The following is a 19,550-nucleotide window of genomic DNA, read 5'->3' on the forward strand; positions in this document are numbered from 1 at the left end:
ACAGCAGTGGCAGTCAGTGCCATTTAAGATGAGGGAGGACGATAAATCTATTTTTATTGCCTTATTTCTATTACAGCATTATTGGATGGCGGTCATTCATATTCCATTCTCCCAGCTCAATGTAACGTTGATAAGTTTAGGCTACTACATGATACTCAAATCTTCCCTACACCCATCATGAGGTTGCTACAACCTGGCCTTCGAATGAAAGTTTACCACGTAGGTGCACAGGTCAAGAGAAATTTGAGTAATCAACCTGACAGACATTGACGCATTCAATACCACCTTGCACAATCTTACCTGCATCTAGCTGATCTAGAGTGTAATCATTAGTCCAACAGTTGCAAACGAGAGTTTCTATTGGACAAATTCAGATATGTTTATCCCCGTTTCGTTCCGTTTGCTTCCGTTTAAGAAATGTTTTTCAACAGAATCGGCAGAATGAGTACACCTCTGCTCACTGGCAACACAGTTCATTTTCATAGCAGCCACATAGAAACAGCACGATCCCTATGACCGTTGTATAATACCTCCTCTCACCTTTTTCCTTTGCTTGTGGACTTTAGTGCACAACACATCAGCTGTCTGAAAAAAACTTTCCAAGCCAAACCTTCATATTATAACTGCTAACCGCTACATACAGCCTTTATCATTGTCACCATATTAGCTAACGTCAAGTCAACATAGCTACTAGAACTAACGCGTCAGTAAACTCACTACAGTCATGTAGTACAGTGTACAGTTAGCAAGCAATTTTGCAGTTACATTGGCGGGCCCAGGTCAGGTGGCAATAATCTCATAAAACCAAAAGCACACCTTGACTTGGGAGTTCCAGTGTTGCGTAGCGATAGCCTGCTTGGTAGCACAGCATCCCTCTCTGTTTAAGGTGTGTGCTTGAGTAGGCTAAATTGGCTAGCTGCATTGGCAAGCTAAGTAAGTGAAAGTGAAAACAATACAAACATATAGCTTTCTCTCTCTCTCTTGCTTTGCCTTCATTTTTGAAGAAATGAATTTGTTAAAAACTGTTCAACTATTGTCTTTCTCTCTCTTTGAGTCAACTACTTACCACATTTTATGCACTGCAGCGCTAGCTAGCTGTAGCTTATGCTTCAGTGCTTGATTCATTTTCAGATCCATTCATTGGGTGGAAAACATGTCAGTTCATGCTGCAATAGCTCTGATAGGTTGGAGGTGGTCCTCCGGAAGTCTATGGAAGGGGGTGAGAACCTCGAGCCTCCTGGGTTTGTATTGAAGTCAAAGTACCCAGAGGAGGACAGAAACTAGCTGTCCTCTGGCTACACCATGGTGCTACCCTATAGAGTACTGTTGAGGCTACTGTAGATCTTCATTGCAAAACAGTGTATTGTTCTATCAGAATATTTTTAAATAAAGATAAGTATTATAATGTTAGATGATAAGAGTAACTCCGGTAGGCCTAAAACATTCTTCCTCACCTCAAGTTCAACTGAAAGAGTCAGCTGGATCACTGGTGCGCACTGCCTTCATAACATAGGCCTGCAGTATAAAAGGCTAACAGTCACACCACACCAAGCCTTCACAAAAGTTTCCAAACTTTAATAGGTTAATATCAAAAGTATCAAGCCATTGTTGATAAGGAAAATACAAGCAGGATATTATGTCGCAGTAAACAGAACATTATAGTTGGAATTCAATTTGACCAAATTTTTTTTTTATAAATAATTGTTCTACCTGAATAGCTAGTTGCACTTTGTGTGATATTAAACATATTCTGCTAATGTCTTCTATCATGTAAATTACATAGCATTGCATGAAATCTGTTTATAAAAGGCTCATTTTCCCCCAAGACCCTGCTAAAAAAACATCCCCATGTGTGGAAATCCTAAAAACGTGTCTGCTCAACTGTATGCCACTTCACAAATGCAATAATAGATGCTTGCAATTCTTAATTATAAAGGGGACTCCCCCCAACTCAAAACATCTTACCAGTGAATACAATGATGTTGGATTTTAACATTTAGGATAGTTTGTTTAACTGGAACCATTCAGAACACTTGGCCATTCCTGAGTTCGCTCCATTGATTAGTGAATCAAAATTATTGTGTAATAAAATCAAGTTGGTATCATCAGCAAAAAGAATGGGAAGTATGGTAGAAGATACAGCAGCAAGGTCATTGAAATACTGTAGATCAGGAAAAACAAAGGTCCAAGGATCGAACCCTGCGGTATGCCACAGGATATCTTGGCCCTGGTAGATGCACAACCATTTGCATATACAAATTGTTCTCTATCATAAACATAATTATATAAGCATTTATATGTATAATAATGAAAACCATAATAATGCAATTTAGCAAGTAATATTTCATCATCAACCACATTGAACGCTTTGTATAAATCTAGAAAGATGCCAAAGGCGTTGATTGATGACTTTATTTTGTTTGAAGTTTCTTGGAATTTGTTAGTAAAATATACTGTATATTTTTTGATATCCGAAATAGATGGGCAAATTTGTTTGTACTGTATACAGTGATACAACAGCCATAAAAACATAAATATTACATCTCACAACATATCAGAATAGCTCCAAATAAAATGGCAGCCTGAATGAAGGGTAATATTAAAGACAGAAATAGAGCTGACAACTCTGTGGAATAGAATAACAGGTTCAATGTTGACACTCTATGATACACCCATAGAGGCCTCTAGAGGCCAAAAGGCCATAGTAGCATTGGCAGCGCTATTAATTGGCTTCCACCATTTTAATGTAGTCAACTGGGTGGGACATCCAACTTCATTGGCTGATCCCTCCTGGTGACCCTGTCAGAGTCATGTCCAACCATGTCATCAGGAGGGATCAACAAATCATTAAGAGGAAAATGTATTACTTCAAAATGGAGATGCCTCAATGGTGCTGCCCATGCTATCACATACACTATAATGGCACAGATTCAAAGATGAGTCCTTTATCTACACTACATGACCAAAAGTATGTGACCTAATCGTCAAACATCTCATTCCAAAATCATGGGCATTAATATGAAGTTGGTCCCCCCTTTGCTGCTATAACAGCCTCCGCTCTTCTGGGAAGGCTTTCCACTAGATGTAGGAACATTGCTGCGGGGACTTGGATAGGCCATTTTTACGTGCTTCTGCACTCGCGGTCACATTCTGTGAGCTTGTGTGGCCTACCCCTTTGCAGCTTAGCCGTTGATGCTCCTAGATGTTTCCACTTCACAATAACAGCACTTGCAGTTGAGAAGGGCAGCTCTAGCAGGGCAGAAATCTTACAAAATGAATTGTTGGGAAGGTGGCATCCTATGACAGTGCCACGCTGAATATCACTGAGCTCTTCCGTAAGGCCAATGTATTGCCAGTGTTTGTCTATGGAGATTGCATGGCTGTGTGCTCAATTTTATACACCTATCAGCAACAGGTGTGGATGAAATATCAAAATCCACTAATTTGAAGGTGTGTCCATATACTTTTGTATATATAGTGTATGTCTATGGATATACCTGAGCAACTCTCTGAGTTTGCAAGGTCCCCAAAAAGTGATGGAGACAAGACATGCATCATCTGATCATTGATCTTAATGATCCATATACATAATTACCCTATAAAACAAGGGTTGTGTTCATTAGGGCACACAACGGAAAACCTTTTCAAACATTCTGCAACAGAAAATGGAAATGAGTGTTTCTAGTTGAACAAAGTCCAAGGTAGTCCCTCCCTGTTTCAGCATATTTGAACACGGTTCGTTTGGTGCCCAATGAACACGGCCCTGCATTTTAACAACCTTTTTGAAAGATTTTTTATGGATTACTTGTACATCATACAGAGGACAATATACATGTGTAAGTGATGAAAAACGGGTACGACATCGATGTTGTGTAGCCCTCCTTTTCTTGAGGCGGCGGTGGCTTGCTGTAGTCACCAATCAGCCAGAGTGGCCAGGGAGCCATTACATGAGGATGATTGATTGGGTAGATGGAATCTGGAGGGCCAGATTAGGTAACCCATGCGTCACGATGGAGAGGATCGGAGACGGTGTATAAGAGATGTAAGAACAGATTAAACTTTTATTCAAGCGACCAAGATTGTCATGAGAGGTCATGCCAGGTCGGAGACCACCGACTGAGTCCATAGTCCAAAACAAACAGTGAACATCTGTAGCCTGGTGCCAGATCTGTTTGTGCTCTATAATTAACTCCTATGGTTGTTGCCAAGACTGCAAAAATATATCTGGCAGGGGATTGATTGGGATTAAAAGGGGATGGACAACCTGCCAGGAAATAACTAAGAAAACTACAAATGATGTGTTCAAAAAAAAGAGGAAATAGCAAGCAAATTACCACTTTTTTCCTCAGTGCCCTGACTTTTGGGATCTGTTTGGGTTGCTGTGGCGTTCTTTTGTTTGCATAAAAGTCTTATAATAACTTGTACTTATCATACTATTGAACTCCAGAAATATAGAACTTCAAAGTAATCTTCTGGCTTTGATCATAAGTAGTACAATAGGTGGCATTTCTTAAAATGCCAAAGATAATTTAATTATCTTTTGCTGGTGACATTTTCCCAAAAGGGTCAAGTATAGACTCAACCCTGTACTAAAATGGAGTTCTTTGGACTGCCATTTACAGTTATCATACCTCACATCGGATGAACTGATTCAATCAAGATGTGAATGTAGATGTCAGAACATGATGGTGTGCAGTAGCAAATGAAACAGGGTGGCTTTTGTTGAAACACAGTATACTGTTGTGTGTACATGTTTACTCCATTTAGATATATTTATATCATAACTTCTGCCCCTCACAGTGTTGAGAAGGACCCGCACACTCTCTCATACACTACACACTTATTAGCAATGTCGGCCTACCGGGGAACAGTGGTTTAACTGCCTTGTTCAGGGGCAGAATAACATATTTTTACCTTGTCAGATCTGGGATTCAATCCAGCAACCTTTCGGTTACAGGCCCAACGCTCTAACCCCTAGGCTACCTACCGCCCCAATAATGTCTCCACCCACTTGTTCACTAGTAACAACAGGTTGGCGAGCAACATGTTGAATGTATACATGATAATTACACCGGTCTGTTTCCTATCCCCCCATGTTTCTATCGTATGCTTGCGGGGCCTGTGTGAGAGAGAGAAGTGCTTGCCAATCCAATCACGCACAGAACTGTAGGCGTGCGATGTGGGTGGCGTTTACGCTAGAGGAGCTCTTATCTGTTCAGGAACACACTGTGGATGGCATCTTAACACATACATTCAAATGACAGTCGTTCATACAGTGTCTATCTGAATGTGTAATGAGCGAGTCGCGCAAATTGAGGATGAATTCGGTATTCTCTGGCTGCAATTAATGGAGTATCTCAGCAATGGAATTGTTGTAGTCGCATGTCTAAATGATCATAAAATATGAATGTTTATCGACAACCAGGCTGTGGTAATCGTCACAATTGACCACACGATGACCCCTTCACTTGTTAAATATGTGTGTTCATTTCATTCATTTAAGGGTCCATATATTGTATAGCGCATATAACGTGAGCATGACATAACCCTTGACAGTGGCTTTTTCCCTCATAATCCCCTTATACGGTACATACAATACCAACATAAAATAATCTATAGGTCTGAAGCTAAATCTATTGTCTGTAGTTTAGGGTCGGGGTCAATTCCATGTCAATCTAGAAGATTAATATCAATCCAATTCATGAATGAGAAATTTGCAAGTTTTTAAATGTTATTTTGTGTCAATTGTAAACTGTTGTTGTATCCACACTTGAGTGATGAATATCCTTGCCTGCAGACCAGAAGACTTGCATTAGCTCCCTAAGGTGATGCCTAGGCTTTAGCTCAGAGGACTGGCACAGACCTCACTATTCTATCATAATTTCATACACTCATAACAAATCTACTTTTGATTTAATCTGTCCTTTTCCTCATTTGTTTTCTCCTTATGTGTTTGTCAGTCCCCAATAACCTCTCTTCTCTCTTTTATAATTTCCCACCGCCACACTATAAAGGTCATGCTTCTCTATCTACCTCAATCCCTCTCTCCTTCCCCTCTCTCCCTCACCTCCCTCCAAAATAGCAGACCACATCTCTATGCTAATGAGGTGTGGCCGTGTTTTTTCGTATAGTTGTACACAGGCCTTGGATGCTCCTCATGTGCATATTTTATACATGTAGCTTTCAGATGGGTGTTCTGTGGTTTGGAGTGTTCCCATTGAAATTCATGAAGGGACTCTTCCCAAACGTTATGGTCCATTACAGTGCCACTATACATCAGGGTATAACCATCGTACGTCATCCTAAAAGAGGTGACCACCGCCTTTTGACATCCTTTGCGGAGTTACACAGAACACCCCATTCATATGCTAATGTTATTCTCCACACTGGACATTGCCTCGACAACAAACTACGTGCTAGACTCCAGATAAACAGCTCTCAAGCATTTCTGATGGGGGGGGGGGGGGGGGCAGAGATGCCAACAGGCAGCTAGTTGTTTTGTAAAGCCTCGGGCAATCTGAACCGTAAACAGCAGATGTGTACAAATTTTTATGTTCCGGGTGTTAGCTTAGCATTTGAGAAGGGGAAATTTCTGTTCCTGACATCATACCTAGTTAGTCATGCATGTCTACCCAGTGGATTCCCCACACAGCATAGACCAAATGGACATCTCTCACTGAACATCTGGGTGTAAATTAGTTCCGAAGATGACCCTTCGCTCAGAGCGAGAGGGCATCCAAGGAGAGGTGGAGAAGATTGGAGGAATACGTCTTCTCCCTTGACTCCCGTATGTCAAAGGTAGAACAGGCTTTATTTATTCCCGTAATACTCCTAGCTGATGGTGAGAACTGGATTCTGAACGCTCTCTTAACTCTCTCTCTTCTCCAACCATTTACTCCTAACGTCACGAGTCATCCTACATTTCGATGGTGTCATCTTTGACCTTTTCCCTTTCTCTTTCTCTCCCTCCCTCTCTTTCTCTTTTGTCTCTTCAACATTTTTCGGGGACATAGTTGCCTCGTCAGTTTCTGGGCACTGAACCTGCAGCTGTCAGCTAAAGTAGCAGCAGCACCTCAGTACCCCTCTGCCCAGCTGAAAAATATGCACACAATGAAAACAAAAAGTCATGCTCGCTCAGTTATATAACTGTCTGTCAACACACTGATATTATGATGGGGTATCTAGTAGCTAGACTGCAGATACCAGGGGAAGAGGGATGGTGAAATGTGTGTATTGAGGAAGGCATTGAGTGAGTATTGTGCTCTTGGTGTAAGGTACCCTGTTGTGGGTAAACAATCTAAGACAAATATGACTTGCTTTGATTAACTCTTTTGAACTTGAACAGCTCTCTCTCCCTCTCACTAGTCTAGCACATTTCAAAAGTGGAAAATCCCACTCTAGTGAAAGACACAACACTTGTACAACACTTGTGCATACTTGTTTGCACATGCACACACACACAGTGTTGTAAAGTACTGAAGTAAAATACTTTAAATACTAATTAAGTCGTTTTTGGGGGGTACAGTGCCTTCAGAAAGTATTCACACCCCTTGACTTTTTCCACATTTTCTTGTGTTACAGCCTGAATTGAAAGTGTATTAAATTGAGATGTTTGGTTACTGGCCTACACACAATACCCCATCTAGTCAAAGTGGAATTATGTTTTTCTAAATGTTTACACATTAATAAAAAAATTCTTGAGTCAATAAGTATTCAACCCATTTGTTACGGCAAGCTGAAATAAGTTCAGGAGTAAAAATGTGATTGTATAATAAGTTGCATGGACTCACTCTGTGTGCAATAATAGTTTTTAACATGATTTTTCATTGACTACCTCCTCTCTATGCCCCACACATACAGTGCATTCGGAAAGTACTCAGACCCCTGAACTTTTCCCACATTTTGTTAAGTTACAGCCTTATTCTAAAATGGATTACTTTTGAAATGGATAAAAAAAATATTTAAAAAATCCCCCAGCATCAATCTACACGCAATACTACATAATGGCAAAGAAAAAAACGTTTTTTAGACAATTTTGCACATTTATTCAAAATAAAAAATGGAAATATTACATTTACATAAGTATTCAGACCCTTTTACTCGGTACGTTGTTGAAGCACCTTTGGCAGCAATTACAGCCTCAAGTCTTCTTGGGTATGACGCTACAAACTTGGGACACCTGTATTTGAGGAGTTTCTCCCATTCTTCTCTGCAGATCCTCTCAAGCTCTGTCAGGTTGGATGGGGAGCGTTGCTGCACAGATATCTTCAGGTTTCTCCAGAGATGTATGAACGGGTTCAAGTCTGGGCTCCTCCTGCATTGTCTTGGCTGTGTGCCTAAGGGAGTTGTCCCATAATCATGGTCTCTAAACCTTCAAGCTGCATACTGGACCCTATTCCAACTAAACTACTGAAAGAGCTGCTTCCTGTGCTTGGCCCTCCTATGTTGAACCTAATACACGGCTCTCTATCCACTAGATGTGTACCAAACTCACTAAAAGTGGCAGTAATAAAGCCTCTCCTGAAAAAGCCAAACCTTGACCCAGAAAATAAAAAAAAACTATCGGCCTATATCGAATCTTCCATTCCTCTCAACATTTTTAGAAAAGGCTGTTGCGCAGCAACTCACTGCCTTCCTGAAGACAAACAATGTATACGAAATGCTTCAGTCTGGTTTTAGACCCCATCATAGCACTGAGACTGCGCTTGTGAAGGTGGTAAATTACCATTAAATGGCATCAGACCGAGGCTCTGCATCTGTCCTCGTGCTCCTAGACCTTAGTGCTGCTTTTGATACCATCGATCACCACATTATTTTGGAGAGATTGGAAACCCAAATTGGTCTACACGGACAAGTTCTGGCCTGGTTTAGATCTTATCTGTCGGAAAGATATCAATTTGTCTCTGTGAATGGCTTGTCCTCTGGCAAATCAACTGTAAATTTCGATGTTCCTCAAGGTTCAGTTTTAGGACCACTATTGTTTTCACTATATATTTTACCTCTTGGGGTTGTCATTCGAAAACATAATGTTAACTTTCACTGCTATGCGGATGACACACATTTCAATGAAACATGGTGAAACCCCAAAATTGCCCTCGCTAGAAGCCTGTGTTTCAGACATAAGGAAGTGGATGGCTGCAAACGTTCTACTTTTAAACTCGGACAAAACAGAGATGCTTGTCTATGTTCCAAGAAACAAAGAGATCTTCTGTTGAATCTGACAATTAATCTTAATGGATGGAACAGATGTCTCAAGTAAAAATGTGAAGGACCTCGGCGTAACTCTGGACCTTGATCTCTCTTTTGACGAACATATCAAGACTGTTTCAAGGACAGCTTTTTCCATCTACGTAACATTGCAAAAATCAGACACTTTCTGTCCAAAAATGATGCAGAAAAATGTATCCATGCTTTTGTTACTTCTAGGTTAGACTACTGCAATGCTCTACTTTCCAGCTACCCGGATAAAGCACTAAATAAACTTCAGTTAGTGCTAAATACGGCTGCTAGAATCCTGACTAGAACCAACATTTTTTATCATATTACTCCAGTGCTAGCCTCCCTACACTGGCTTCCTGTCAAGGCAAGGGCTGATTTCAAGGTTTTACTGCTAACCTACAAAGCATTACATGGGCTTGCTCCTACCTATCGCTCTGATTTGGTCCTGCAGTACATACCTACACATACGCTACGGTCACAAGACGCAAGCCTCCTAATTGTCCCTAGAATTTCTAAGCAAACAGCTGGAGGCAGGGCTTTCTCCTATAGAGCTCCATTTTTATGGAATGGTCTGCATACCCATGTGAGAGATGCAAACTCAGTCTCAACCTTTAAGTCTTTCCTGAAGACTCATCTCTTCAGTGGGTCATATGATTGAGTGTAGTCTGGCCCAGGAGTGTGAAGGTGAACGGAAAGGCTCTGAAGCAACGAACCGCCGTTGCTGTCTCTGCCTGGCCGGTTCCCCTCTTTCCACTGGGATTCTCTGCCTCAAACCCTATTACAGGGGCTGAGTCACTGGCTTACTGGTGCTCTTTCGTGCCGTCCCTAGGAGGAGTGCGTCACTTGAGTGGGTTGAGTCACTGATGTGATCTTCCTGTCTGGGTTGGCGCCACCCCTTGGGTTGTGCCGTGGCGGAGATCTTTGTGGGCTATACTCGGCCTTGTCTCAGGATGGTAAGTTGGTGGTTGAAGATATCTCTCTAGTGGTGTGGGGGCTGTGCTTTGGCAAAGTGGGTGGGGTTATATCCTTCCTGTTTGGCCCTGTCTGGGTGTATCATCGGATGGGGCCATAGTGTCTCCTGACCCTTCCTGTCTCAGCCTCCAGTATTTATGTTGCAGTAGTTTATGTGTCGGGGGGCTAAGGTCAGTTTGTTATATCTGGAGTACTTCTCCTGTCTTATCCAGTGTCCTGTGTGAATTTAAGTATGCTCTCTCTAATTCTATCTTTCTCTCTTTCTTTCTCTCTCTTGGAGGACCTGAGCCCTAGGACCATGCCTCAGGACTTCCTGGCATGATGACTCCTTGCTGCTCCAGTTTCAACTGTTCTGCCTGCGGCTATAGAATCCTGACCTGTTCACCGGACGTGCTACCTGTCCCAGACCTATTATTTGACCATGCTGGTCATTTATGAACATTTGAACATCTTGGCCATGTTCTGTTATCATCTTCACCCGGCACAGCCAGAAGAGGACTGGCCACCCCTCATAGCCTGGTTCTTCTCTAGGTTTCTTCCGAGGTTTTGGCCTTTCTAGGGAGTTTTTCCTAGCCAACGGGCTTCAACACCTGCATTGCTTGCTGTTTGGGGTTTTAGGCTGGGTTTCTGTACAGCACTTTGAGATATAATTTGATGTACGAAGGGCTATATAAATAAATTTGATTTGATTTGATTTGTCCTGTTGGAAGGTGAACCTTCTCCCCAAGCGCTCTGGAGCAGGTTTTCATCAAGCATCTCTCTGTACTTTGCTCCGTTCATCTTTCCTTCAATCCTGACTAGACTTCCAATCCCTGCCGCTGAAAAATCTCCACAGCATGATGCTGCCACCATCATGATCACAGTAGGGATGGTGCCAGATTTCCTCCAGATGTGATGATTGGCATTCAGGCCAAAGAGTTCACTCTTGGTTTCATCAGACCAGAGAATCTTGTTTTTCATGGTCTGAGAGTCCTTTAGGTGCCTTTTGGCAAACCCCAAATGGGCTGTCGTCGGCCTTTTACTGAGGAGTGGCTTCCATCTGGCCACTCTACCATAAAGGCCTGATTGATGGAGTGCTGCAGAGATGGTTGTCCTTCTGGAAGGATCTCCACAGAAGAACTCTGGAGCACTGTCAGGGTGACCATCGGGTTCTTGGTAGCCTCCCTGACCAAGGCCCTTCTCCCCCAATTGCTCAGTTTGGCCAGGCGGTCAGCCCTAGTCTTGGTGGTTCCAAACTTCTCCCATTTAAGTATGATGGAGGCCACTGTGTTCTTGGGGACCTTCAATACTGCAGAAATGTTTTGGTACCCTTCCCCAGATCTGTGCCTCGACACAATCCTGTCTCGGAGCTCTACGGACAATTCCTTAAACCTAATGCCCTGGTTTTTTCTCTGACATGTGCTGTCAACTGTGGGACCTTATATAGACAGGTGTGTACCTTTCCAAAATGTATGTGTTATGGCTTTACTCCCCCTGCTATATTGTGGATAAAGAGTTGCCTGTCTAACAGAACACAGAGGATGTTCTTTAATGGAAGTCTCTCCAACATAATCCAGGTAGAATCAGGAATTCCCCAGGGCAGCTGTCTAGGGCCCTTTGATTTTTTCAATCTTTACTAATGACATGCCACTTGCTTTGATTAAAGCCAGTGTGTCTATGTATGCGGATAACTCAACCCTATACACATCAGCTACTACAGTGACTGAAATAGCTGCAACACTGAAAGAGCTGCAGATAGTTTCAGAGTGGGTGACAAGGAATAAGTTAATCCTAAATATTTCTTCAACTAATAGCATTGTATTTAAGACAAATCATTCACTAAACCCTAAACCTCAACTAAATCTTGTAAAAAATAATGTGGAAAGTGAGCACATTGAGGTGACTAAACTGCTTGGAGTAACCCTGGATTGTAAATTGTCATCTGTAATAAATACAAATAAAAATGTCCAATTAATTGAATTTCCCACAGCTAGACTCCAATCAAATTGTAGAAACATCTCAAGGATGATCAATGGAAACAGGATGCACCTGAGCTCAATTTTGAGTCTCATAGCAAAGGGTCTGAATAATTATGTAAAGAAGCTATTTATTGTTTTAATACATTTGCAAACATTTGAATATACTTTTAAGCATGGTGAAGCTATTAATTAATATTGATCAATACAACCAGTCACTACAAATATATGGGTGTCCTTCCTAACTCAGTTGCCAGAGAGGAAGGAAACCACTCAGGGATTTAACCATGAGGCCAATGGTGACTTTAAAACAGTTACAGAGTTTAATGGCTGCGACAGCAGAAAACTGAGGATCGATTAACAACATTGCAGTTACTCCACAATGCTAACCTAATTGACAGTGAAAAGAAGGAAGCTTGTACAGAATAAAAATATTCCAAAACATGCATCCTGTTTGCAACAAGTCACTTAAGTAATACCGCACATAATGTAGCAAAGCAATTCACTTTTGGTCCTGAATACAAAGTATTATGTTTGGAGCAAATCCAATACAACACATTACTGAGTACCACTCTCCATATTTTCAAGCATAGTGTTGGCTGCATCATGGTATGGGTATGCTTGTAATCGTGAAGAATTGATGATTTTTTTCAGAATAAAAAAAAGTAACGGAATGGAGCTGAGCACAGGCAAAATCCTAGAGGAAAATCTGGTTCAGTCTGCTTTCCACCAGACACTGGGAGATGAATTCACCTTTCAGCAGGACAATAACCTTAAACACAAGGCCAAATATACACTGGAGTTGCATAAAAAGACGACATTGAATCTTCCTGAGTGGCTTAGATCCTAACATGTATTGACTCGGGGGGTGTGAATACTTACATAAATTACATATTCCTCTATTTCATTTTTAATAAATTTGCAAAATTTCTAAAACATGTTTTCACTTTGCCATTATGGGGAATTGTGTGTAGATGGGTGAGAATAAAATATGTTTAATAAATTTTCAATTCAGACTGTAACACAACAAAATCAAGGGGTCAAGGAGTAGGAATACCTACTCAAGGCACTATATCTTAACTTTACTATTTTTATTTTAGAAAATGTTTACTTATACTTCACTACATTCCTAAAGAAAATAATGTACTTTTTACTGCATACATTTTCACAGACATCCAAAAGTACAGGAAAATGGTCCAATTCACACACTTGTCAAGAGGACATCCCTTGTTATTCCTACCGCCTCTGATCTTACGGACTCACTAAACACAAATGATTAATTTTTAAATTATGCTGAGTGTTGGAGTGTGCCCCTGGGTATCCGTGTTTTGTTTTTAAACATGACAATTGTACCATCTGGTTTGCTTAATCTAAGGAATGTGAAATTACTTTTACTTCTGATACTTAAGTATAACTGAGTAATTACATTTACTTTTGATGCTCAAGTAGGCTATGTTAAAAACCAAATACTTTTAGACTTTTCCTCAAGTTGCATTTCACTGGGTGACTTTCACTTTTACTTCTATTACGGTATCTTTAATTGAATTAAGTATGACAATTGGGTACTTTTTCCCCTCACACACACACACACACACATACACACACACACACACACACACTCACCATCTCCACCTGTCGCGGGTCCAGCTGAAGGGGCACAGCGGACGGGACTGAGAACTGGATCTTGGTTTTCCTCTCCTTGTCCTTGGCATCTGCGTCCATCTCTGCAGGCAGCACCGGGTCTTTTGCAGCTCTGACAGTCTGACCGTTTCGACAAGGAGCCAAGCCACAGATGGCAAAGGTAGAACAACTTGGATGGCTGCTCGCTTGTTCACTCCACTGGCAATTCACTGGAGCCTGATGGTATCCCTTGAGAAAACAAACGCAGGACTGCAAGTTAAATTGATCTCATTGACCATGCACTGGGCTTTGACTTTGACCTCCTCTCCTCTGCAACCGTTTTTCTCTTTTATTTGGGCGTGTGGTCTTTGGTGCTCCTTCTTTCGCGCTCCTTCCTGACTCGTGCTCACACGCTCTCTCTATTTGTCTGCCTGTGTTGAGGCTGTCAACTAGGTCTGCCTCTCTGTGAGTGGTTGGAGAGAGAGAGGGGGGGGGGATTGAGTGTGTGAGTGCGCGATGTTGAACTGAAGATGATTGGAGCTCAGTATAAAACATAATCTCGCCATGTGCTGCTGTAGTGTTTCGTGTCCTTGACCCTTGTTATTCAGTCTGTGTCTGTGTGTGTGTGTGTGTGTGTGTGCGTGTGCGCATGTGCGTTGCTCTGCGTGTATGTGTGTGTGCGTGTGTGTGCGTGTGTGTGCTGGAAAAGATGTATGTACTGTAGTGACGTAGGGAAAAAACAAGCTTTCACGGCATATCTGATACTAAAGTCAAAACACCACCTCAGTAATGTATCAAAAGTCCAACTTAAAAACTCTTCAGGAAACAAAACGTACATTGAGCCTGTCACTAAATGACTAAGTTAAAATCCTGATACCGTTCAACATGCTACAGAATAACAGAATGTTGCCACTGGCTGATACAACATTGATGGAATTAGATTTAGTCTAAAGGTTTGAAATGTTCACATTGCATGCATGTTGTGATAATGAAAATGTGAGCAGGGCACCTCAAACAAACCCTAGTCAATACATAAACCAATCATTTTATTCAGTTTTAAATCTTCATTGTCTTTTTTCAACCTTCATCATTGCATTTCAAGAAATGCTTGGACAAAATCCCTTATACACACAGCATAGTAATAAAAAAAATGGAATTGCAATGGAAAAACCTATTGCCATGGCAACTATTACTGTACACACTGTGTTGTGCATTAGTGTTACAGCGGCCAGTCCTAGTGCCCAGAGGGAGGGATGGAGGGAGGAAGGGAGATGGGGGGGTATGGAGAGAGGGAGGAAGGGAGAGAGGGCGGGGGTGGAAAGGAGAGAGGGAGGGAATGGGGAAAACAGGGAGGGATGTATAGGAGACAGGGCGAAAGGATTGGAGGGCAGGTTGTGAGAGGGAGAACGGAAGGAGGAGGAGAGGAATCACAGCTCATATGTAAACACAAACAGCTGTGTGCAGTTGGAGTGGCCTCGTTCTGTCTGTCTGTCTGTCTGTCTGTCTGTGTCTGTCTGTCTGAGCCTAGTGCCAGCCGGAGCTGGACAGGGCAGGGGGTCAGCAGGGCACTGGGCTGCTTACTGATGCGCAGCACTAGCTACACGTAAAGTGAGCGAGGGAGGGAGTGGGAGGGACAGAGAGGTAAATGGAGGGAGGGAGGTGGAGAGTAGAAGAGAGAAGCAGGAAGGAGGGAGGAAAGAGAGGGGTGAAGAGAGGGAGGGATGGATTCAAAAAGGGAAAGAGAGGTGAACAAATAAATGAGGGGGAGAGAGAGAGGGTGAGTGGGTGAGAGAGAAATAGTAATTATATGGGGGAGGGGTGATAAATTGTTAATACACTTGTAATTTAATGCAAATTAAAGCAGAATCTAGTGTTTTGACCTGCACTACATGCTGATAAATCACACAGGTAAAGATGCAGATGTGAACAGTTCTTTGCTGGTGGAGGCTCCACCTGGGAAATAGGGTGTGAACACAGCCAGTGGACTTAACTGGGGCACCAGAGACTCCAAGAATGCACAATACTGTATTATTCTATCTGCAGTTTTCGGCTTCATCCGCTATAGGCTCTGGTCAAAAGTAATGCACTTATGTAGGGGATAGGGTTCCATTTGGGACATAGCCATCTTCTGCATCTCTACCAACGGCAGGTGATGGTAGCTGGGAGCAGCCTTCTGGTTGCCAGTTCACCTAACAGTACTATTGCCAGGCCCGGGATTCAAACTACTCCCATGGGATTGAGATGCACTGTGATTATTGCAGTTGCAACACATTTCAAGGTGTCTTCATTTCTACAGTAAATGTGGAACGGACTGCCATGGGAAAAGCTGAAGAATTTGAAAGGATCGTGAAGCTATGCTACTGTAATATAGATGGCGCCCTCTACCTTTCAAGAGTAGAGGTTTGCCATTTTCATAACTAAGATTGGCACAACACACATGCCAGGGCTAGGTGGGGGGGGGGGGGGGGGGTATGTACACCCAAACAATATGTAATAAGCATGCACACACACACACACAACCCCCTCCCCCCTCCCTCCAAATAGCTCCTCCCCCCACCCCTCCTCCCTTAACACACACCCAGGATATGACATAAGCTGATAAGAGCAGGCACCGAGGTTAACGTGGGGGCACGATGAGCAGGTCTCTCTCATCACTCTAAACTAATGGCCAAATACAGAGATTACCCCACTGCTGCCACTGCTCCTCCTCCTCTGTCAGTCCTGTGATTATGATGGGTTGCGTCCCAAATGGCACCCTATTCCCCATGAAGTGTTCTACTTCTGACCAGGTCCCATAGGGCTCAAGTCAAATTCAGTGCACTACATAGGGAATAGGGTGCCATTTTGGATGCAACCATGGTGATCTTCACAGATTCACAGACTCTGCTGAATGAGGACAGGAGAGGAGAGAGGCCACAAATTGATGGGATTAATCCACAGAGAGAAGGGGGGGATAGGGAGAGATGGTGAGAGATGGAAAGGGGGTGAAAGATAAGGGTTGGGAGAGAGAGGGGAGAGGGAGAGGGAGGGGGAGAGCGAGAGAGAGGAAAAGAGAGGAGAGAGAGAGAGAGAGAACAATGTTTAAAAATCATGTGTTCGGTTTGTGTTTATGAACATTTAGGCCTATACAATTCACCATGCAGAAAAATTGAACCGCTGTTAGTCATGGTCATGGTTGGGTTCAATTTCATTTCAATTCAATTCAGTCAATTCATGAAATAAACCGAAATTCCAATTATCCTCAATGCTTCTGTATGACAAAAATGTGGAATTGCAATTTCAGTTAACCCCAACCCTGGTGGTGGTATCAAAAGTACCTGTATACCACCACTAGATGTCACCCATGCATCATATACAGAGTCAGTGCTCAAATGTGCTGATTTAAACACTGAGTGTACAAAACATTAAGAACACCTGCTCTTTCCACGACATAGAATGAACTGGTGAATCCAGTTGAAAGCTATCATCCCTTATTGATGTCACTTGTTAAATCCACTTCAATCAGTGTAAATGAAGGGGAGACAGGTTAAAGAAGTCTTTTTAAGCCTTGAGACAATTGAGACGTGGATTGTGTATGTGTGCCATTCAGAGGTTGAATGGGCAAGACAAAACATTTAAGTGCCTTTGAACGGGGTATGGTTGTAGGTGCCAGCGCACACCGGTTTGTGTCAAAAACTGCAATGCTGCTGGGTTTTTCACACTCTACAGTTTCCAGGTGTGTATCAAGAATGGTCCACCACCCAAAGGACATCCAGCCAACTTTATATAACTGTGGGATAGCATTGGAGTCAACATGGGCCAGCATCCCTGTGGAACGGTTTTGACACCTTGTAGACCCCATGCTCTGACGAATTGTGACTGTTTTGAGGGCTAAAGGGGAGGGGCTCTGCAACTCAATATTAGGAAGGTGTTCTTAATGTTTGGTATACTCAGTGAACACCAACTGGCATATTACACTTTAATGCATTCATAGGCTATTAGAGTCATAGACTATTAGCGCCACATACAGTTGAAGTCAGAAGTTTACATACACTGAGACTGCATTCATTAAAACTTGTTTTTCAACCACTCTACACATTTCTTGTTAACAATCTATAGTTTTGGCAAGTCGGTTAGGACATCTACTTTGTGCATGACACAAGTCATTTTTCCAACAATTGTTTACAGACAGATTATTTCACTTACAATTCACTGTATCACAATTCCAGTGGGTCAGAAGTTTGCATACACTAAGTTGACTGTGCCTTTAAACAGCTTGGAAAATTCCAGAAAATTATGTCATGGCTTTAGAAGCTTCAATTGGAGGTGTACCTGTGGATGTATTTCCAGGCCTACCTTCAAATTCTGTGCCTCTTTGCTTAACATCATGGGAAAATCAAAAGAAATCAGCCAAGACCTCAAAAAAAAATTGGAGACATCCACAAGTCTGGTTCATCCTTGGGCGCAATTTCCAAATGCCTGAAGGTACCACGTTCATCTGTACAAACAATAGTACGCAAGTATAAACACCATGGGACCATGCAGCCGTCATACCACTCAGGAAGAAGACGTGTTCTGTCTCCTAGAGATGAACACACTTTGGTGCGAAAAGTGCAAATCAAACCCAGAACAGCAGCAAAGGACCTTGTGAAGATACTCGAGGAAACAGGTTCAAAAGTATCTATATCCACAATAAAACGAGTCCTATATCGACATAACCTGAAAGGCCGCTCAACAAGGAAGAAGCCACTGCTCCAAAACCGCCATAAAAAAAACCTGATCTCATCCTATAGAAAATTTGTGGGCAGAACTGAAAAAGCGTGTGAAAGCAAGGAGGCCTACAAACCTGACTCAGTTACACCAGCTCTGTCAGGAGGAATGGGCCACAATTCACCCAACATATTGTGGGAAGCTTGTGGAAGGCTAACCAAAACATTTGACCCAAGTTAAACAATTCAAAGGCAATGCTACTAAATACTAATTGAGTGTATGTAAACTTCTTGAACTACTGGGAATGTGATGAAAGAAATCAAATCTGAAATAAATCATTCTTTCTATTATTAATCTGACATTTCACATTCTTAAAATAAAGTGGTGGTCGTAACTGATCATAAACTGGGAATTTTTACTAGGATTAAATGTCAGGAATTGTGAAAAACTGAGTTTAAATGTATTTGGCTACGGTGTACGTAAACTTCCGACATCAACTGTATTTTATTTTAGCGTTGGTGATAATGGGTTTGCAGGATAGGTTCTCAACTAGGGGGCCTAGGATCCCAAGAGGGCCTCAGAGAGCTTTCAGGTGGTCTCTGAAAAGCCAGGTAGAAAACTAACAAGTAGAAAATAACAGCAGTAAGCCTGAAATATCTCACATTTGATAGGAGAGTACTGTTTAACAGGTATAACCAAATTAAAAGCAATGTTCATTTTGATATTTTGAGTATTGACAACGAATACCGATCACAATTTACTCTTACATAAAAATGTCATCTCTGAAGTAGGGGTTCCCCAGATTTTCTGAAAGCATTTTATGAGGGCCTCGGAACAGAAAAGGTTGAGAACCACCTGCCAAGAGGTTAACCGTTGGACTAGTAACCGGAAGGTTGCAAGTTCAAAACCCCGACCTGACAAGGTACAAATCTGTCGTTCTGCCCCTGAACAGGCAGCTAACCCACTGTTCCTAGGCCATCATTGAAAATAAGAATTTGTTCTTACTGACTTGCCTAGTTAAATAAATGTAAAATTAAAAATTAAAATAAATTAAAGGACCGAGCTTAAAAGCTGAACTCTGGGAACCTGAGGGCT

The 19,550-nt window shown here is 42.1% G+C and overlaps 1 protein-coding gene across 1 annotated transcript in view; it reads right to left on the bottom strand.

Annotated features, from left to right (window-relative positions):
* Positions 1–14,224, bottom strand: part of LOC109865196 (protein phosphatase 1 regulatory subunit 1B) — a 33,285-nt gene extending 19,061 nt beyond the window's left edge. The window contains exon 1 of the mRNA XM_020453305.2: positions 13,770–14,224. Coding sequence (XP_020308894.1) covers positions 13,770–13,868 — 99 coding nt within the window. The 5' untranslated portion in view covers positions 13,869–14,224. The remainder of the gene's footprint in view (positions 1–13,769) is intronic.
* Positions 14,225–19,550: the final 5,326 nt, after the last annotated feature.

The sequence above is a fragment of the Oncorhynchus kisutch genome, linkage group LG20 (genome assembly GCF_002021735.2).
Source record: "Oncorhynchus kisutch isolate 150728-3 linkage group LG20, Okis_V2, whole genome shotgun sequence".
Lineage (NCBI taxonomy): Eukaryota > Metazoa > Chordata > Actinopteri > Salmoniformes > Salmonidae > Oncorhynchus > Oncorhynchus kisutch.